This window comes from Cygnus olor, chromosome 1, assembly GCF_009769625.2.
Source record: "Cygnus olor isolate bCygOlo1 chromosome 1, bCygOlo1.pri.v2, whole genome shotgun sequence".
NCBI classification, from domain to species: domain Eukaryota; kingdom Metazoa; phylum Chordata; class Aves; order Anseriformes; family Anatidae; genus Cygnus; species Cygnus olor.
In genome coordinates this window covers 136374568-136397684 of record NC_049169.1, presented here as the reverse complement: position 1 = coordinate 136397684, position 23117 = coordinate 136374568, and the positions used below count along the sequence as shown (strand labels likewise).

Below are 23117 nucleotides of genomic sequence, written 5' to 3'. Positions count from 1 at the left end.
GCAGACATATCACAGGCTCTTCTCTGTGGAAGTGGTACAGAAGAGTGCTGCACCCGGTCTGACTGCAGCAGCCTGGTTACAGGGGGCGGTAGGACAGGGGTCTCACAGGGCTCCGGCTGGTGCCCCACAGCTGCGGTGAGAGGGTGCAAATCCCTTCCTCCCAGTGCAGGACACTTCTCCAGAAGTTGTCACAGGCACGAATGAGGTAGGCTTGGTGCTTGTGCTAGCAAAGATGGGGCCCAGAAAAGGTAAAGTGCACAGACTAACCTGAAGTGTGGTGCATCAATAGCGTGCAAGATGAAAAAAAAAAAAAGCTGGGATAACTGGACAAATGAAAGCAAAAATAGACTTCAGCCCAAATTCTCACATTTGTGTCATGGTGTCTGGCCAGCTGGCATGCAACACGTCCCGCGAGGGTGTTCTGGGCTTATGTGGCCAGGTTTTGGGAGCAGGGGGACTGCATGGTGGCTGCTGTGAGCAGAGCCCAGCAGCTGCCCATGTCAGATCAGAGCCGGCTCCAGCCAGCTCCAAAAGGGATGCGCTGCTGGCCAGAGCCGAGCCAGGGAGCAACGCTGGTTGGGACTCTGTGAGAGCAGATTTAAGGAAGGGAAAAAACTGCTGTGCAATAACACCTGGGAGAGAGGAGAGAACATGTGAGAGAACCAGCCCTGCAGACCCCAAGGTGAGTGCAGCAGGAGGGCAGGAGGTGCTCCAGGCAGGCAGCAGCAGCTCCCCTGCAGCCTGTGGAGAGGCCCCTGGTGGAGCAGGCTGTCCCCCTGCAGCCCATGGGTCCCACATGGAGCAGATCTCCACGCTGCAGCCCCTGGAGGAGCCCCCGGTGGAGCAGGTGGATGTGGCCTGGAGGAGGCTGCGGCCCATGGAGAGCTCCCGCAGGAGCAGGCCCTGGGCCGGAGCTGCAGCCCGTGGAGAGGAGCCCACGCAGGAGCAGGGGGTCTGGGGGGAGCTGCCGCCCGTGGGGGACCCGTGCTGGAGCAGTTTGCTCCTGGGGGATGGATGGACCCCATGGTACGGAGCCGTGTGGGAGCAGTTCCTGAAGAGCTGCTGCCTGTGGGCAGCCCCCGCAGGCTCAGTTTGGGAAGGATGGCATCCCGTGGGAGGGACCCCACGCTAACTGTGAAGGAGCGGCGGAGACAAAGTGTTAGGAACTGACCACAGCCCCCATTCCCTGTTCCCCTGCACGGCTCAGGGGAAAGAGGTGGAAGAGCGTGGATTCGAGGAAGGTGTTTTTAGTTTGCTTTTAGTTTCTCACTGTTCTAGTCTGTTGGTAATAGGCAATAAATTATATTAATCTCACTATGCTGAGTCTATTTAACCCATGACTGCAATTGGTGAGTGGTATCCCTGTCCTCATCTCAACCCATGAGCCTTTTTTCATCATATTTTCTCTCCCTGTCCTTTGGAGGAGGGGGAGTGAGGGGTCTGCATGGTGGAGCTGTGCATCTGGGCCCATGGAGGCAGCAGAGCTCTGCACCCAACGGAGCTCCTGTGCAGAGACATCACTCCTGGCTTGCTGGAAGAAGCTTCAAGCAGATCTTCAAATAGCACTGTCCATGCCCTGACTGGTGTGAGTTTCTGTTTTCAGAATAGCTAGCATGTTTAACTGATAGTTTTACAATATTTCCCAAGCTGAGAAGTAGAAAAGAAATGGACTGGAAGCAGAGAAAAGTAGTGAGGAGGGAAGAAATCTTATTCTGCAAATTGATGTTTCCTATAATTCTAGTTCCTGGCAACTTTAGCATTTAATCTGGAACAATAAACTGAAAAAAAATATAATCAAGGCGGTTATTTTATGTCTGTCCTGAGTGATATATTCCAAAGATGGAAAACAAGAAGAGTAGATTGACATTCTACAGTTATTTGAGTAAAAGAATACAAATAGGTGAGAGTGGCTTAGTTTTTCTAATCCAATCTTTCTGACAGATACAGTAAACAGAATCAGTCAATAATTACAGATTATACATCCTCTGTTTTGATGAAAAAATGTGTCCAATAAGTTCAAGGTATTTCTGTTTAAGTAATAAAATCCTTTAAAAAATGACAGTTCATTTCATTTTAATTGCACTCATCTTTCACTTGAAAGCAGCTTGTAAAAATGTAAAGCATTAGTCATCTCATAAACAAAACCACCATTTCCCATTTTCTATCAGAACAGGATGCATGAAATCACAGATATATTTTGAAGCCATACAATTATGGAGATGTCTACGTAGCTTATCCTCTTGGTTGCCCAAGAGAAGCACTAAATTTAAAGGCAAAGGCTATATTCAGTTGCAAATCAACATATCTGAATGCTTGCTAACCCACCAGAATCAACCTGCTTTTAACAAAATAACTAAAAAAGCAAATGCAAGGGAAGACTGAATTTGATTATTCAAATCAAACCTTTTGTTGTGTGTGACTGAAAGTGGGTTTAAGCTCTGTAAATGGCTTTGTTTAAATCAATGCACCCCGAGGCTCCTTACAGTACGCCAAGGAACCTACTGATGGCTTAAATTGAGAAGAGACCAAAAGAACATGTATAACTTTAGACATGCAAACAGTGCCATTGGTTTCGCTGAGATTAGTCATGTTTCTAAGATTATGTCAGACAAGATCTGAGGCATCGTATCTTTACTATAGAGCTCATTATAGACAGAGCAAATGCAAACTCTCAGCTATCCAAATGCTTCCTAAGGTCTGAAATGGAAGCAGAAAACTTCCATCTTGAACATAATTCCATGTGAGTTTAAATCCATCACATTTAATCAGCCAAACAATCTGAAAGAAGGGGAGGTTGGTACTTGTGTTACAGAGGGAGCTGTTAGCCTGAGGAGCCTTTGTATTAATTTACAAAAGGGAAGAGAGGGAAAAAAAAGAAAGCAGTTCTTGCCAATGGAACAAATAAAGGAAAGCTGGGAAGTGGGATGTACTAAAAAGTGCTAAGACAGATTTTTACTATCCACTTAAGTTGTTATTTTTAATATCCATATTTATTTCCAAGGTGTTTTGTAAATCTTCATTAAGGTAGCAGATGGAGCCACTAATTTGTGAAAAATATCTCCCCTGGAAAGGCTAGGACTAGATTTGCTAACACAAATGGTCCTTCCCATGTTCCTGTTTCTTTTGCCAGATGAAGAACGTCATAGCAGAACTGACGTGTTTACATACAGGAGATAAGGTTTACCCCAGTGCTGTGTCAGGGACTAAACCTTATGTGTGGCTCACATCACACGAAGAATCGGTTCAGGTTCCAAAAATGATATTCATAGCCTGTGGTCAAATCCCACAAGCTGAAGGAGAAAAACTGAATGAAAGACTGGAAAGGAAAAAAACATGTAATCCCTTCAATATCAAAAGTCTTTCCCCACCCTGCTATTAAAAACAAAAAACAAACAAAAAAAATACCTTGACGGGCAAGAATCTTAAAAATCCCCAGAATCTTCCTGCAAATCTTCATATTTCTTTCATTTTCAGATAGCTCTGTCTCTGCAGACAGCTTCGGACTAAGGTTTTGGTACCTGACTGATTAAGGGCATGGGCAGTTTATGGCCTGGGATACTATACAAAATAACCCAGAGACTTTTACATTTGCAGAATTATCAATAGCCAAAATAACACACTGAGAATTAACCTTTTCATTTTATTAAGAGCCCCAGGAGAGTTTCTCTTGTGCTTGTATTCACTGGGCTTTCTGACTAAAAGGTTAGAGCAGTTGTTTAAAGTGGGAAACAAACACCGTGAGGTTTTGTGGTTCAATAAATACATGCTACGGACTCATCTGGTGTTGAAGTAATTCACTTTGTTTAGGGAGCTCATATTGAGCTCTGCTCTTTGGTAATGCCATTTTGCTATACACACACATTTGCCTTGTGATTCCAATCGATGAGCCATCCCTGCTTGTGCACGGTGATGCGCCGCAATCAGAGATGCTCCAGATTATGAAACTTGTTTTCCGGGAAAATTTCCAGTTGGATTAATGCAGAACTGTGCTGTGGTCTGGTAGCTGCTTTTAACTCCCAGAAATAAAGACTGAGGTCTGAGCAGAGGCTCAGGCAGCCCTGCCCCAACGCTCTCCTGTGCTTCCCGCGGCTCGCTTAAAATTCTGCTCTTCCCCTGCAAGTCTGCACAGCTCTGCAGCTGCCTATTGTTATTTAATACGTGCTCCGCCGCAGAATTGAATTGTTCCAGTCGAGATTAGGGCTCCGCTTCCCGGGTGGTATGCAAAACACGTCTGCAGTCTAAACTTCCACCCATTTCTCTGCCTGCCCTTTCCTCATGCCCCGCGACAGCCTGGCAGGCAGCCCCAGCTGTGGCACTTTGCGTGGCTGGTGCGCGGGCTGCAGGATGGCAACGTGAGCAGGGCTGGTGGCAGGGTGCGGGCACCCTTAGCCAGCATCCCACCCACATGCACTGCCCTTCCCTGGGTGCACAAGCTGCTGCGGCAGCTCGAGGGATGAGCTGCAAAGCCTGCTTTGCTCTGCAAACTTCTGGTGAGCCGATGTGACTAGTTTTTAGTCCCTGAGGTCAGTAAGGGAGCCATGATTGAGAAGCATGAGATACCCCGTCAGCAGGCACGCTTTTTATATAAAAATAACCTAAACACTTGGTTTTTACCAGTTGTGCAAACTCCTTAGTGACCAAAACATAACTGACCTTTACTTTTAAATGCGTGCTCAATAAAAGAGGATTACAGTTGTTTGTGAACCTTGCAAAGTCTGTAACATGGCTGGGGGGGAAAAAACTTAATTTATATTTGTCTAATCCCTAATAGTTGCTGACAGTCTGTGAAACAAATAGTTTTAATTATTTTCTCCTTGCTGAATCTCAGGACTCATCATTTAGCAAAAAATAATATACTACCAACCAGTGAGATTAAAAGGAGAATCATATAGTAGGAAAAACAGGAAATTACATTAACAGTAAACAGCAACAAATATGTCCATCTTATTGCAGCACTATCCTCAAAGAGCAGAACATTTACAACCTCCATTAAAAACAAAACAAAACAAAAACATCCTTAAATACTGTTCCATTTATCCTGGGACTTACGGCTATTGAAAATGTCAATAGGGTCTGTGGAATAACCCCCCAAAAAAACAAGTACAGACACCCTTCATTTATTAATGAACAACGTACAGAGCTTATGCACTAGTATAAAACAAATGCTACTTATTTTTTATTGGAACCATTGCTGCTTGAAAATTACTATACAGCTAATCAATAGTCAATGGCTTTACCTCAGAAATAATGCCCCACTCTGAGGAAAAAAATGGCTGCAATTCACAAACAATTATTGACACCATGCAGTGCATGAATCAGTGCCCACAAGAAATCTGCACCGTATTTAATATTAATTAAACAGTAATATTTGCCTTTGTTCCTTTGTCCCAGCATATTCTTTCCTGTACCACTGTGTATATATTAAAGGCTAGCTCTTTCTTATGTAAGACATTTGCCAGCCACAACACCATCCAGGTGACCTCATCTCTCATAGTCCTGGAATATCCCCGCAGGACTTCAAATGTGTAAAGTCTCCCTGGTTTGTTTTTCAGTAAGCACGGGTGTTACTGCTCAGTGTAACTGGGAGTGCACGGAGCGGATGGAGCTGGGGGTGCCCCAGTGCTTGCTGAGGTCTCCTGGGGAGATGGATGTAGCACCAGTTCCTACAGCCAACTGGTGAAATCCCACTGGACTCATCCTTTCATCACAGCCCTTCACCTTGTTTTTATCTCCATGCCCGTGTAAACCAGACCCAGTCCCAGTAACAAATCAGACTTCCCCTCTGTTTACACAAGGGACAACATTTCAGGCCGATTCCTCATGCAGAGAAATGAGCACCCAAGATTCACAGCGCAGGGGAGAAGGTGGCTTTCCAATATCCTCCCTGTCTCATATTATTCTACTTTTTGAGTCATGGTTGAGGCTGGTTTATAGCCTGAAATGTTGTACCTTTACTTTAGTTTCTAACTGCAAATTAGTGTGCGTACCCCAGAACAAATGTCTGGTCTTTATTTTGAAAATGAATAAACAACTTCATGCTTGCCATCGGAACTGAGCTACTCCAACATCTGACACCAGTTACAAGCAGCATCTGATTTGAGGAAGAGACTTTTCAAAGGAATAAATACCCAACTGCGAACAGAAATCAGATTTGGGTAGCTTACTAACGATTCATATCAACTCTGGGTAGCTTGCTAACAACGTTTCAGAAGAAAACATCAATATTTTTAAACATTAATATAATAAAATGGAGAAAAGAAGTTTGGTTCTTGAAAAACGAGACAGATTCTTCATCTAGTCCAAATTAATATTATGAAGAATTCACAAATATCCGTAGATGACCACAACAGAAACAAACAAACAAAAAAAAAAAAAAAAGCACAAGAAATTTGAAAACAGCACTGACATACACATTCTTACAGAAAATATTTCCCTAAGCAAAAATGGATTCCCAACTTCAGTACGCTCTTTACCTTCATCTCTGAAAATGTTAACTCATTTCAAAAATGCTCACTCTTTTTCTTTTTTTCTTTTATTTAGGCAAGTATGAAAAATAATAGAAACAAGATGAAAGATTTTTCCCAGCATACACCTCTGCTGCAAATAGTGCAGAGTTGCTCACACTTGCAGAGTTTGCTATTGCATAAAGGAGAAAATATAATCTAGACAGTTCTCTGTCCTGTTGTAAGTGCTTCTACGTTAAAAATGTACTAATGTAACTATTTAAAAAGTATAAAGGGCGAAGGAGGCTCAATGAAATGGAAGTGAGAATATATCCCAGAATATATTTATATTCTTTAAAAATAAACTTTAAAATTGTATTTATGGTGTGAAGAGCAGGAAAGGAAGCTGCTATCCCAAAGCTTGTGAGCCAGACAGCACAGCAATGCCCACCCCCACGTTTCCAGTTTAATTCTGAGAAAAGGTTACTATCATCGATCATGTTGCATGCATTGTCAGAAAGCCCAGCCCTACATATTTTATCATTAAGGAGCTCCACTGAAGAGGTTCTTTAAACACTTGCAATGGAGGTTAGCTGATTGCTTGCCAGCTGCACCGTAGCTCTGTCCTTTCTTCCAGTACTAAAGTATGTTCACAAGAGGATAATTGCAGGGGTTCTCATCCATAATCTACCCTGACAACAATAAACATCAGATCAAATGCAATGACTTTGCAGTCTTAAAAAATATTCATCACTTTGTATTTTGTTAAAGCAATTAATCTATCTTTTCTAAAAAATATTAGGTATTGAAGGTGACTGAAATTAAGAGTGAAAGAATATTATTTAAAACTACATGGTAATATATGTATAACTTGCAAAGCTACAATATGCCACATTTTTGTTTAGCATATGACTAAAAAGTAAATTATGTTTTATTAATATAGTTTTGTGTGTTATAAGGTTCTGTACTTGAAGGCAATTGATATATTAACATGACAATTATCTTCAAAGATTTTAGCAAAGGGACACCAAAACATGAGAGGTATCCCAGGCTCCCACATTTTAGATACATCTATTTTTCTATGATGAAGGCATTATGTAACTGTACTAAGAAAATACTTAAAGCCTATTACTAGCTGCCATCAATAGAAGTTTTACAGACATATATGCTGACAGTGAAAATATGGAAAGACAAGCAATGAAGTTACATGCGCTTGCTTAACAAAAATACCTTTCATGTACCACACATGAAAATAATGTTGTTTTTTTTTAATGCAAGAAAGCCATTTGCATGAAGTGCTTGTTGGTACAAATTATCCAGAAATGAGGTGTTCTTTACCAGAGAAACTATGCACTGTTTACTAAATCCTTGAAGTAGCAAAAAAATGCATCTCTGTGACATGATTCATATACAGACATTTCCATCATAAATATAAGAGAAACCCAGCAGGCTGCTGACAGCAATGAAAAGTGAATGAGAGATTACTGAAACACAGCTAAATTTAGGGCAGCTTAAGAGACCTATGTTTCAGTTTACCACACCATTTATTTCTTGACAGGTCAAATTTTTGGTATAATCCAAAGGATTTATTTTTAAAGTGTTTTTTTTTTTTTTTTTTTTTTTAAAGGCATCCGTTCAGATCAGAGGGCAAAGATTTAACTCAGTAATTTGGAGCATTAACACATTTTAGCTACCATAATGAATCCATGATCTGCAGTTTGCAGCAGGTCTCTTACTCTCATTTGAAGGACATGCCCGAGTCCACGAACCCAGCTTTGCCCCCTCTAAACTACCATATCAAGGTTTAAAAAAAAGTCAACAAAAACTAAAAATAAGTTGACCTCTTTTTCTTTTTTTTGAATTTTAAAATATGCAGTATAGCTTTTCCATGAGAAAAATATGGCAAGTAGCAGTGCAAACACCAGTTCAGATGAGGCAGACATGCCATTACAAAATAGGAACATGAAGGATACCTCTCTCATCCCCTCAGACAAAATCCTGAACCGAACTCTGTGCTCTGTCTCTTTTAGGAACGCAAATCCTTGGCATGCAAACCACCGCTAGTCTACTGTGGATGCTGTCAGTCGGAGCACCTCATCTGACTTTCAGCAGGGCTACAAGCCATCCCATACTTGTCATTTTAAGGGTACTTCAGATGAGAACCAGTCAGTCAGGAAGGCACAAGGGGAAGCCATAGTCTCTCATAGAGGTGTCACCCCGTATCTCAACCCTGGCTGCTTGCAGTAACCCAGACTAAAGATACTTATGCCATCTCTATAGCTCCATTTTCAATTCAGATAGGCTTACTTATTTTTTAATAGCATTCACACCTTTCTTGACCAGAACTATCAAGGATCTCATTTTATTGAAGGCTCTACAGTCTGACCCATAGCCCCATATTCGCTTTTCTCCTGTACCCAAGAGTTAGCACTGTTGGAAGCACAGTTCATCAGCAAGCAACCCAAAGAGCTACTGTCTAGAAAGGCAAGTAAAAAAGGTGGAGGGGAATGCAAGAAGTGGCACACTTTCATCAAAAATTTTGCTAAAGAGGATTTACTGGGTACTCAATGTCTTCAAAATCAAAAGGAGTATTTGTTGAGTAATCGTCACCTATGGACCCTTATACTGGATTCCCTTTTTCTCTTCATCATGGGAGAGAAACAGATAAACCTGAGGGGAAAAAAAATGGATTCAGAACAAGAAAAGGGAAGTCAGAAGGAACAGGGGACTTCAGGGACCTCTTGGGATACCTCTGCTCTCCTCATAGTGCTGTCTTGTCTTGACAAAATGACAAAATAAAAGCAACCTTACTCCTGTTTATTTTGATTAAAGGCTATTTATAGACATCATGAAGTAACTTAAAAATGAACAGAAAAAAAAAGAAGAAGAAGAAGAAGAACAACAACAGTTGCCTACACCTTCCACAGGGCTACAGGGTAGAACTAAAATCAACACACAAAAGTTGCATTGTTTTTTTGGTGGTGCTGTTACCATCTTGCTCAATGTCTAGAAAGCCAAGTTAGTCTAAGCTGCAAATGTCTTCCCAACTGGAAGAGCATGGGACAGACTGTACATCACGTGTACTACAGCTGCTTCTGAGCATTGGAGGTGCTTTGCAATTCTCTTGGCTCCTCTAGGTAAACTGGTGTGTAGTGACCTGGAGGTGACAAATCCAGGTACGTCAGAGCAAACACATTTCATATTTTATCACGTTTTAAAAAGCTGGAAATAGATGAGTCACCAGCAATCTGACTTTGACCCAGTGCTGTGCAGAGTGGGTTGAAACTCTCACAGGAGAAGTTATACAGCCAAGGTACTAAGTGCTGAATGTATATAAAATAGTATTAACAGTGCAATTATATTTAGAAAAAAGACCGTGTAAAAATCCCTGCTTCCTGCCTTCCAGATCTGCTTCCTGAATGGATTTCAAGCAACACCAGCTGAATCTAGCATTATCAACATTTGAAGTACTTACTGCCTCTGGAGACCTGCAGGCCCTCTAAAGGGATTAGGGTTTAGTGTATCTGTGCCAGTCTTAATCCACTTCTCCATAAAATAGGCATATGTCCTATACACATGTGCCACAAACCTAAACCAGGCAAGAAATATAAAAGGCCATCCCAAGATCAAGGAAAACCCTTAAGGAGCAGGAACAGACATGTAAAATGCTTTACATAAGGACAGTACTCCATATAGAGGATGCAAAGTCAGATCAGATAATCCTTGCTACAATAGTACACACAAAAAAAAATGAGACCTGGATGCTTTTAGGTTTGGGCATCATTTACTTGTTTAGCAGCTTCTGATCAGCAACACTTGTGCAAAGCCACTGATGAAGTACCAAAGTTGTCACGGAAGTCATCTACTTACATGCAAAGGAAAAAGGGGACCTAAATTGTTGTCGATGGTCATGATGCATGAGAGTGGTGATAACTGAGTACCCCTCTGAGAAATGACCAAGCTGCATTCGTGGGTTAGGCAGTCATAAAATTAGCCTTGCACCTGGGTAGTGCACAACCCTGACAGAAAAAATAAACATGCTATCCCACGGTGCCTTTTTTATGTTCATTTTCAGAGCAGATCCACTTGTCAAAATATACTCATAGTGTGTAATTTTATTTTCAACACTCTGAGCTCCAAAAGCAACAGGACAGTTTTTCTCTCTCTACATTTTTAATCATCTTAGGATAGTTTGCGACAAGTGGCAGACGCTTTGGAAGACTGCATTTTGCATCTCAAGAGCTTGGCAGGCAAAAATACCAAATAAGTCAATCAATACTGCTCTCCTTCCCTGAGACACATTCAGTCTCAGCATGCCGTTGCTGGCTGAAGGGACTCAAGGCAGCGAGAGAGCACGATGCTGCTTCCAGCAAAGCCATGGGGACACAGGGCTGCCAGACACAGGGCACCAGATTTGGCCCCTGCTATTCATCGGAAAAAACAATATATATACTAAATTGGATAAACTATTAGTAAGGTGGTAAGTAAAGCTTGTAAGTTGGTGGTGGCAAGCTCCGAGACTTTGGAGAGCACATAAGAGATACTGGGAGCAGACCAAATTTTTTCAAACTGTCTGAGACCAGGACCAGTAGCAGCACCTCCTTACTGTTCCAGGGACAGGAAACTAGGGTGGTGTGACAGGGCCAAACAAATACCAGAAAAATTCCATCCTTGAAAAGCTGTCCAAGTTCATTCTTGTGTTGTTGCACATTGCTCAGGTTTCATCCAAATCCTCTTCTGCCTCCGCTCTGTGTTCCCCACAGAGTGCCTGACAAGTGACAACACAGCTCGTGTCTTTACTTCCACTTACCTGCACTGGGATGGCAGCAAACAAATGCAGTCATTTTCCCTGACGAAACTCACAAACTCAACAGCAATTTCAAAGTTCAAATATGTAATAATATATATAAACTACTAACTCTGGAAATATTGTATTAATGACTTGTAATCGTGCCACACCTAAGATCAAGCTCCTTCTAGAAAAGGAGGCTACAGCCACTGCTCCAAATTCCCTTCTTAGTTTCACCTATTAAGATCCACAAAATCCCACGTATTTACCTGAGAGCATTATAGAAATAAAACGAACCATGTGAACAATATCTTGCACTGTCCCAGTACCCTTTCTAAAAAGCAGACACCGATGTTTGGGGATGGCAATTACAATTGTGTAATTACAATCTTTACTAAATCTTTACTAAAGCCAGAGTTACTCAAGTGACTTCTGAATTGAAACTTTTCAAAATTCACAAACTGGGTGCTGGATGATCCTGTTTATTTAAAAATTTGTTTTACTATTTCTAATTCTTTTTCAGTAGTTGATGCTGTTTGCTGTTCATGGTTCACTCTTTTACATTTCTCACTACATACATGACACTATTATAAATACCTATGTAACTACCCATTTAAATGTATGGCAATACCTGTGTGATAAATAGTGGAGGCACAGAATGGATCATAAACAGATATGAGAAACACATTTCATAAGCAACTGGGATTACCTCATCTGTGGCTGCCCACGAATACATTTATCACTTATATGGGAAATTGTCTCATACTCCAAACACCTAGGTGTTGCCATTTGAAAAACCAACTTGCTTACGGATTATTTCTTCTCCAGATACGTGAACACACCTTCCAGTTTCTACCCTCTTCTGCACACAGCTAAAACCACACTATCTTCTAGTGTGTAGTTCTTTACTAGTATCTCTGCTTTTTAAAGGATGACAGATTTAATGTCCTGTACCTTGGGATAGGACTAATCTTAATTAACTTAATACCTTTATACAGCAGAGATGTCTACAGCTGAGCTAGTCACCAGAGGACCCATTTGTAGTTCACAGGCACTCCAAGGACTTAATTCATCTGTCAATTGTAGATATTTATCTTGGGATAAGACAGACCCAGTACTAGGAGTGACTTCACTGTTTGTATGGAGATCACTGGAGGGAGATCTCTGCTATGGGCATTCATATTGCAGAAATTATTGAACTCTAGGCTCTGTCGGTGGTGGCTTCCTGGCAGAGATGCATTAGACCACAGGAAAAGGGGAGGTCTGCAGAACATGGCATTTCTGTTAATCTTTGAAAGCTCAGGATAAGTATTAAAAAAATGTGTCTATGTTCATAGAAAAGTTTCGTTACTTTACATTGAAAGGTTTTATCAGTCTCCTTGCATTACCGGTAAATTAAGGAGTTTCACATTCAGAGGGTGGAAAAGGCATGGTTGTAAATCTCCCAAACATTCCTAAAATTATTTTTTTCTGTAGTAAGTAGGGGCTTAAGGTGATGGGGATTCACAATATACATTTTTATCAGCATTGTTTCATTATAGATGTAACAAATTCACAAGAAACAGAACATTAAGGAATTTAGGAAGGTCATCCCTAGAGAAATATTAGCTGAAACGTTGGATGTGGTGCTTAGGGACGTGGTTTAGTGGTTGACATTGGTGGTAGGGGGATGGTTGGACCAGATGTTCTTGGAGGTCTTTTCCAACTTCAAACACTCTATGATTCTATGATCTATAATGCATACCACATCTGGTGGTAAGCTCTCCATGCACATATATATATGAATATGCACTCCTACAACCTCCTCCTCTGCATCTCCTTTTAGTGATCTATTTTCAAACTGCTGCTCACCCGCACTACCAGTGGCAGGATTTTCCAGGGCAAGCCAGTGGTCATTCTCCTTACATCAGTGTTATGTTTTTTTTTGTTGTTGTTTGTTTGTTTTTGTTTTTAATTTGGAAGAGTGAAACTGTCTGTAACTCCTCTTCCTACTCTTGCTGAATGGTTCATTTTGGTGGGGACTGGGGTGGCCCCCTCTCTCTCGATCCTTCTCCCTAGAGAGGTATCCAAGAGATACTCTGATGAGAAAGGTTAGTAACTAGCCTGCACTCTGCTGTCAGTGGGATCAAGTTTCAAACATCACTGTGTTACCTGGCAGAAGGAAAATGGAATTTTAATTATCCATTGTAATGGAGGTAGAACTTCCCGGGTGTCTAAGGGAGAATTACAGTAGTGGAAGTCTGTGTACAGTGAGATTTATGGGATGAATGGCCCCTAATTATAACGATTATGATTGAAGAGTGAAAGGCTAATGGTATAGCCGAAATTTCAAGATTTCCCCTAATTCCCCAACCTTTCAACCTCTTTTTTTTTTTTTTTTTTGAGACCTTTACATTAAAGGTTCTGTGGTTTGCTTCTTTTTAACTGATCAGGATCAATACCAAGTCCCTGACATGTATTTGGTCCACAGCAAATTACCTTTCTATGTTTGTTCCATTTTTAACAATACATCTAACTGAGAATAGAATACCGTGCAATCTTATTAACTACATACAAAGGAAAGTACTACCAAGATATGTTAGCAAGGAATAAACTGATAGAAAATGTCCTCCCTAGCTAACTGTGGGTTCTGACTATGAAAATAGTTACAGATTACAAGACGACATGTTCTGATGTGCTAACGCTGGTTAGGCTCACATATTTACACAATTTATTAACTGCTTACTTACTGTCTTCCCATTACAGCACGAGTATTTTTTTAACTCTTTTGGATACAAAATGAATTGTTTTCAGATAGAATGAAAGAATTTGCCAGAGTTGTTAAGTTAAATCAACAGTCTTTTACCACACAGGAATTAGGAATAAAACCTTTCTCACACTATACAAATACCTTTTTTTCAGTATGCCTTTAACCTGCTGGTAAAAATCTATCACGAAATTTCAGTCACTTACAATTCCAGAATTTTCACTCCAACAATTTATATAGTGCATGTGTAGATTTTTACATAGTACATGGTGTAGATTTACCCTGTGTTTCTTTAAACCATTTTCCAAGCAAAAAGGCATCAATCCTGAAGGCAGAATTAGGCATGGAAATAGTTTTCCTGTTCTGTGAACACTTTTGAAAGATGGAAGATAGTCTTCCCATTTCCCACTGACAAGGAAAAAAAATAAAAATTCTTTTTTCTTTTTAACCAAATGACTTAAACTGTGGGAGAGGGCATGAGATGGGTCTCTGACTGCGTACTGCTTCATTTTCAGCTTGCTCCATGTTTCGTCCTGTTCCAACTGGCTTCCTCCAAGAGGAAGCCTGGGTGTGGTTTGGGGACAGATCACTCCAGCAGCTGCTCCAAACATGTGTTTGAACACCAGCTTCAATAGCCTTGACTCCCCCTGAAGCTCTCCAGCACAATCCCAGTTTTGCACACCTCTGTACAGCACCCTTACCCCTTCACAAGCCACACAAGGCACGCACCACAAATCTTTCACTTTCCTGCCACCAAAACAGCCTCTGGCAACTCTCAACGTGTCTCTTACAGTAAATATTCTTGCCATTTGACCTGAGAACACGCACAAAAATAACAATATCTTGGGACCACACGGGAACCACAGGATCCAGTGGAGACCAGACTATGTAGGTGTGCACTTAGAGTCAGTCTACGTTAGAGGTGTCTAGCCCTAAATAGGACAGACAAGAGCACTCTGTGTTCCTAAGCCTTCTAATTTAACATAAATTTAACATAAGTAAAGCATCTGCCATGCCCCCTAACAGGGCGTTGAGTCTGGGCATTCACATCTAAGAAAAATAACCACATCACCAGGATTTAGAAGTTCAAAGGTAGCTTGCTCATTTTCCTTCTCAAGGGGGTCCCTCCATCTTTCCCCCTAGAACTGTTCTGTGGTTGTATGAATAATCAAATATTTATTAGACAGAAAATAAGAAGCCCTATTGCTTTGACTACAACCTGGAATGGAAAAAAAATGAAGTTTAAATTGCTGTACATATATACAAAAAAGGGACCTGGTTAAAGATGAGAACTACTGGGATAAAGTGGACTGCTTCCTTCTCTCTGATTTTGACATGAATCCCAGTTTTGATCTGAAAAGCCTTTTGTAAAAATTAACCACAAATGACATGTTCCTGCAAGGAGTTTTCTTTTCATGAGAAACTTCTAGACTAGCTTTACATGAGGACCACACACTCGCATGGACTGAAGATGTTGATGCTGATGAATTGCTGCTTTCAGCTGTAGAATTTAATTATTCTAGTTCTCTACAGCTGGTGTTACTGTGTGGTGATGTGTTTGTCTTCTGACACCTTGGGGAGGAGGATGAAATGAATTTTCTACATTCAGAGTGCCAAAGGGACAGTTTGAATAAGAAATGCTGCAATAAGACCTGCATGACTATGTCTTCTGGCATGAATGATGAATCCAGGTTCTTTAGATCTTGTTTTCTAGCAGCACTCAGAGATTGAAAACATTTCTTTAAAAACATTATAGGAAAATCACACTCAAGTTAAGCTTATTTTGACAAACAAAATAAATGAACCAGTTTATACTGGCTGATTTCTAGCTTGTATTCTAGACTCTACCTTTCCCTTTGCTTTTACAGGCCAGTGGGGTCACTCATCCTACTCATTTTCAGTTTGTCAGTCCATAATCACTCATATGGCACTATGTCTTTGTAAATGACAGCTGAGACAAGACCCGATGCACAGTCTTCTTCCATGATGCCTTCCTAAACACCAGTCTGAGGGAGCTGAAAGGACCGAATATATTTGATAATGACATTCACCAAGTGTGTCATAAAGAACATTTTGGAAAAGTTTATGATACTGCTGTGCAAGAAATGTCTCTACATCCATGGCAAAAGTACTAGAATAGTCCCTGATATTGGACATTAATGAGAGTCAACATATTTTTTTTTCTGTAAGACATTTTAATTGTATCACAAGCAGAGGCCATCTGGCTTAAGAATGAAGATTCAATATCTGTAGCAGAAACAGAAATACCTGAGAGGGAAATGGTACCTTCCCAGCTTCCAGTTTGGACAGTACCCATCACTGAAACTGGCATGTTGCACAGTTGGCTACATTGCAATTTGATGCCTGATGAATGTCTTTTTCATCTATTATTATCTTATTAATTAGTTATTGTTTACTAGTTTGAACATTATGTCTTCAAAAAGATCATTTTATGTTAAAAATTCCTAAGGGAAAACATATTCCACTATACTCTACAGAGAATCATGACAGCTCGTCAGCTTTTATTTACTGAGAAGTCATGGGGGTAGAAATCAATTTATTTTTTGAAGAATAAACATAATTTCTCTCTTGCATGTGACAGGTGCAATCTATGTTTATTAAATATGTAGAGAAAGCATTTGAAAAATGGAAATTTAAAACAAGTATCACAATAACATTCCTGAGAAAGAATCCAGCTGAGAAAGAGCAACACCACCACTTCTAAAGGGCAGGCGTTCGTTTTGCAATTTTTATGACAGCCACCAGCTCCTTTACATAGGCCTGTCATATTTCTACAGGGTGCTTCTCACTGTAGTTTGTTGGGGGCAAAACCCCCCAGCAAACACATTTGGCAGAGGTTTTTCTGAGCTATATATGAAGATCAGAAGAAAATGTTTTACAGCCCTGAGAAACTTGAGCTGTTAATACTCTGAGCAAATTATATGTACATATCATGGCCTATTTACAAAGCTGTAGGTTTATTTGTTTAAGTATCTAAATATCTTGAAGCAGCTCTGGGGTGGATGTTGTTGAGCCGACAGCCTTGCCTGATTCACTGAGCCACCTCACCCAGCGAGAATAACCCAACGAGAGTCAGGGCTGTGCTGTAATCCTAAGGAAGCATTTGACTTGAATGCTATGGGGACCAAAGTGTTGGCAGAAGTGGATTTAAAGGTAGTAGAGGGAGGCTCTGCCACAATAATTTGGAATGAAATCAAACAGCATGTTGACTGTCTCTTGAGAGAATATGAAATGATAAATCCATGATGCATTTCCTCACCGGAATTATCTGGGCTATGTTTACTATCAAGAGCGCCAGGTTGCAGTGGGTGAAGCAATTTCCTGTGTGCATTTAGAAACCACTTCGGAATATTTCAGGGTGATAAAAGTTAGTTGAGCCAACATGATTAAAGAGATATCAGATCATTTTCACTGTGTTAGTGCTGTAATCCTAGAAGGAAGATTCATATATGTGCACTCAGGAATGAAATTCCAGGGTAGAAGAAACCCATAACACCTACTGCCAGCTAGTATTATCAAACAGTGCACTTGCTTTCTTACTTCTCTCAGTGGAAATTTACCCTAGTGCATGAGACCAACACCAGACACACTAAATGCCCGTTTGCAAAGGTGAGAACACTGGACACCACGTACCTACGGAATAAAGTGCTCCTGAACATGAGAAATGAAGGCTAAGTCAATCCTGAACACATAAACATATCTTAAGCAATAAGCAATAAGAAAGGAGTAGAAGTCAGAGCTGCAACTTCGAAGAGTACAATAGTAAAAGAGACGAGTGCTAGTAAAAGCTTCCCTTGCACTCTCCTACAGGAAAAAGCATCAAATGTTATATAAAAGTGTGAAAATCTCAGCCTTGGTAACTGAAGCATTCAGAGTACACTCCGACTCAAAAAGCAATTGATATATTTCCTTTTCAGGCAGTACACACACAGCACTTCTATGCAAGTCAGTATATCTGTCCTTCACCTATTGCAAGGCAGTATTCCTTTAGACTGGTATCTCATACACAGAATACGAAATGATCAGGATTACTATTACAGCTGTAAGTATTTGACTCCCTCTTGTGATAAATCTAATCTCATTTTATGTGTGTTCAGGGACATTCTATTTAGTTTCTAAACATGGTCAGTATAATACAAAAATGTCTCCCTTGGCACACCAATAAAACTGAATGGGCTTAAGTGCTGTAAACAAGAGATTTAATTCTCACTCTCAAACAATTTTTTTTTTGTCAGAATTCTGTGGCTCTAGAGACAATTCTGAGCACCACCGAAACATCTACGTGAAACTGTTACGTTAGCAGACTGAAGTCAGTCCAATTAAAAAGCATCACCACCGGAGACTGAGATTTAAAATAGCAATCACAAGAGGCAAAACAAGTTTAATATATACATTCTGGCAAACTATATTCTGCTTCTTTAAGAATGCATTACATACTATGAGCATCCCTATTAGAATTTTATTGCAATATTCAAGGTGTACTCAGAAGATACTATTAATTTTTTTAAATATGGGTTTATTTGCTTGCATCTTATTTTACAGCCACTCTTCCAGCCTCCAGTTTCATTTCTAAAATTAAAGCTAGTGATATTTCCATATCAAAGTTTAAAATTAATTTGCTTTGTGGAACATGCCCCTTGATCTAAAATAGTTTGTTTTAATTAGGACATTTAATTTTCTCTAATGGAATCAGGTTCCATTCACTTAATCCAAAACTACTTTCTGAAAGAGTTATAAGCAGTACATTTTCTCAGCACGAGTTTTTCTAAGGCTTGCTCACGTTAGAGCAGTGCACCTGTGTAGCTAAACTGATTTCATATTGATCTACTCACACCACTACAAAACGTTATTGAAGCTAACCTTAAATGGATTTGCCCAACGTTGGATCAGTTTTATTAAACAGCTTTGTGTTTTCCAATACAGACCAGGAATTGATAATAGAAAGTCAAGTGCCATTATAAATATGTGTTAGGTTGAAAGATCCAGATGAACATTGTCCCACATTCCCAAGGACGAGTATTTGGACCTGCCCAGCAAGGAGTTTGGCCAATTCCCACTAACACTTTTTTCATTTGTACAGCTTCCTTCTTTCCTTTGTCTTCTTCTCTATAACATGTTGTGTGCATGTAGACCGTGCCAGATTATGTCTGCTTCTTGTAATAGGACGTACAAGACGTTTCCTAGGAACACTTTGCATATTCTGGCTCCATGCTAAAATGCAATTCTACCACCATGCATGCACAAACAGAGACAGATCAGTGCAGAGATAGTTAATGCATGGGCAACTACCTGTTCAGCCACAGACACAGCGATAGGCCTTCCCTCCTCTTACCGTGAGTGTTCTCTCTCCATTTAAAATAAGCGTTTGTTCTGGGAAAGCCTGTCATTATCTATACATTAGCTTTACATTACATTAAATTAAGATAAACTCTGAAAACATCTGCATCTCTGTGCTGATGGCATCTCTCACCATGTAGGGACATGGCAACAAAATGATGAAAAAAATGTGTACCTTTAAAAGTAGCCAGGCTGTCATCCATATGGCCACTTTCACAACCCAAAAGACATGCTTGTAGAGCTCGGTATTCACTACTCCAGGGTCTACTACATTAGCAGTCACATGGCTTCCATTTGCAGTCAGAAGATGCTGTAGTCGATAGGTAAATAACACAAGGGCAAGTTTGCTTTGGGCATAGGCTCCATGGGGTGAATATGAACATCTGTATACAAGAGAGAAAGAGAGAGGGACATGCACATGAAAAAGAAATCATCAGAAGGGAAACAGAATTGCACAAGCATCCAATGTGCAGCATTTGGCAATATCCAGCAAACAAATAGCTATACACTGAATCTTCACAAGAAACAGCTTATCAATAGCAGGCATGCTGTTTTCTGCACTTCTGGTGATTATTCTATCAGATACCAAGCCTGATTTATGGGGGAATATAATAAAAATAACATTACACAGTACCTGCTAGAATCTCTATGTCAATCTATTTTAACTTTAAACGCTGAGGCACCAATCTGCAGAATACCATCATCTAGGGGTGAACTATTCTCCCATTCCTCACTGCCCTGTTCCCACACACACATACCCTATTCCCACCCAGTAAATCCGTGCCTCATTGTACTGCTCCTGGCTATTATTATTTGTATTGCAGCACGACCTACTAGTTCCTGATTAAGGCTCCTTCGGTGGGAACAGTGCGGATGACTAAGGCAATCATTGCACCTGCCCCAGTGACACCAGATTACACACAGCTAAAGAGATGAGTATAAAGATGGGGCAAGGAGAGCGGCTGTCAGAGTAACCAGAGTTATGTCATATGCAGTCTTTAGAGCAAAGGTGGCTGCCTCGGCCTATGCCAAACAGAAAGTACAGCAAAGGCGCACAAATACCAGGAGTTACAGCAAAACATGACCTGCTGAGACTCCTGTGCACCTCTCTAATCTGGATGCTGAACCTGCCTTTCTTTCACGTCAAACTTTTCAGGAACTGCTGATTAGATGGGTTTCACGTCATGCAGGCAGCAGTATTTTTTTAAATAAGCAAGCTACCTGCAGGCAAATTAGCAGGTATGTCGCTTTAAATGCTCCTCCCGACTGAGGCCTCAGCATTGCTTCCAGAAATTCCCTATGCCATGACAATTCCCTCTCATAATTACCACGGGCCTTTCATTTAACCTTTTTTTGTGTGCTTAGCAGACTAAGGTAGTTCCTAGCACTATAGACGGCTCAAAGCAGGCAGGTGCCTAAAGCAACAGGCTCCTGGGGGCAGCAAAACTGCTGTGGTCCCTGCCGGAGCCTTTGGGCAGTGGCTGTGTCAGCTGAGGCCTGTACGGAGACTGGGTAGAGCCTGCAGGGCAGCAGCTTTTGATAAGGAGGGAGACGAAGGAGCAGCCCCCAGGAGCAGATGTCTCTGACCCAGCTCTCTCCTTCCCCCTAGTTGTTGTCCTGCCTCTGCGACAGACGCAGGCTGCAGCTTCGTCCTCCACACCTGCATCACCAGCACAACAAACACCCAGGCTGGGGATGTTCCTGGCCTGTTGAAAAGCCTGCCGTTGGCTTTCTGATGGTGTTGTTGCCTGCACGGTTTTTATTTTGAATGAACGGCAAATTCATCTGGGACTTCTTTTTGTTACCTCATTCTTGTCTAATATCTAATTTATAATATCCTGTGTGCTTCACAGAAACCCCGCATGCTAGCACACAGGCTGACTCTCTGCGGAGGTAAGCAGCATTTTAATTGTTAGGGCTGTCTGAATGGACTCAGAAACTGAGAGACACGATGGTAAATCTTACAGCTCGGCTAAAGGAAGACAACGCTGCTGAACATCCAGTGCATCTCTCTCTTTTTTTTTTTTTTTTCTTCTCTTCAAGCAAAACACAAACAGGCTATGAAAGAGTTGTGTAATTTAACAGAGGATAAAAACGGACAGCTGATCGTGACCAGCCCCTGCACAGCCCGAGCTGTAAGACGCTGGGTAACGCAGCTCCATCATTATCAAGATATCACTTGCACCTCAGGGTAAAACGGGCTATTTTAAGAATAAAGAACGACTGCTGCATGAATATAAAAGTGACTTGGCATTAGTCAGGAAATTGCAGTTACCTTTTAAATTCAGTAATGTCCGTGCTCTGATCTGAGACACTCAAAATGTCACCTTACGCCTCATGCATATTTCAGCCCTTTTAACTTGAAGGGACAGATCCTCAGCCACCACAGCCCCCCTGGTGTGGCGAGGCAAGTCTCCTGCTCCCCACGGGAGGGAGGCCCTGATCTGCTGCCGCCCCCGCAGCCAACTGGCAGCGGCTCCTGGCCTCTCTCCTCTGGTGCCACCCTTCTCCCACTGTTGAAGGAGGCGAGCCAGGGCACGGGACAAGCTTCCTCTGTTGAACCGGAGCGATCTTGCCTGGCAAGCAGCTCACGGGGAAGCAGGGTTAGGACTACTCGGACTCGCTCTGCCTGGGTCTTGTCTGGCTGTTAGTAACCTTCAGAAGGCAGGCCGGAGGATGGTGAACGCTCCTTCCCGTTCCCACGTTTTGTGTCGGTGCTGTTTTGACTTACCTCGTGGCAACGAAGCATGAACTACAAGGGCCGGATCCTCAAAAGCCTTGTACTTTGCATAGATAACTATGTCAGAGAAACACGAGTGCTCAGAAGATATAAAAAGCTATCCAATCAGTATGGAAGCCTTTTATATCCCAGAGCGGAGATGCAAATGATTTGCAAGGCAGCAGGGAATCAGACTTCAGTACCATACTATAGATGTGAAGGATATCAAATTGGATGCATGGAGCAGACACTTTTGACAGAACCCCTGCAATGTTTACCTGCTCTCTTTGAATTTTCTCAGTGTGTGTGTGTGCTTTTTGTTTTCCAGGAATCTGACACCACTGGCCTGCACAACGCAGGAATCACCTGTGACACAGAACTGACTTTTTCATTGTATTTTTGTTGAATGACTGTTTTGATCATGAGACCCAGTCTTATAGGTTCATGTTGATTAAACACCATGTTGGAAAAAAAAAAATGATGCTGCTTACTTTATTTCATTACATCCAGTCTTGGCTTTATGAATCAGAAAATAGAAACACATAGGTTCCTCTACCTGTACCATAACCATAATTGCATCTTCCATGAGCATACATGTATTCCTATGCATGGAATGACCCGAATTTAAAGCCTGTGTATCTAAAGGTAGTCTCTCTCTGTGCACTTGTATACATTTTCTACACTGAATGAAGCTAAAATTGTCTATTAAATAAAATAATGGCATCGACATTGCACATTTCCACATTGCTTTCCTTTTCCAAAGGCTCTAAAAGCCTTCTGAAATGAAAGCACATACAAAGCTAGCCGAAGTACAGCCCCAAAGCAGAGGGCCACTCACCAGCTGAATGCGCGGGCACACCAGCGCACGAGGGACACCTGTGATGTTTGGGCTCCTGAGGACTCAGGGCAAAGCCTCGCAGCAAGGCAGGCAGACTCCCAGGTGAGAAATTCTGCCTCCTCACTGGGTGGCCAGGCAGAAGACTGGCAGCTGTGTGCCTGGCGCTGGTAACTTGGAGAGGCCCCTGTCCATCCACTTGTTTGAGCAGGGCTGTCTGCAGGCTG

General features: G+C 41.5%; 1 protein-coding gene across 2 annotated transcripts in view; it reads right to left on the bottom strand.

Annotated features, from left to right (window-relative positions):
- Nucleotides 1–23117, bottom strand: part of DHRSX (dehydrogenase/reductase X-linked) — a 168161-nt gene that overhangs the window by 10247 nt on the left and 134797 nt on the right. For both annotated transcript variants that reach the window (XM_040534609.1, XM_040534598.1), the window contains one exon: nt 19512–19719. In XM_040534609.1, coding sequence (XP_040390543.1) covers nt 19512–19719 — 208 coding nt within the window. The remainder of the gene's footprint in view (nt 1–19511; nt 19720–23117) is intronic.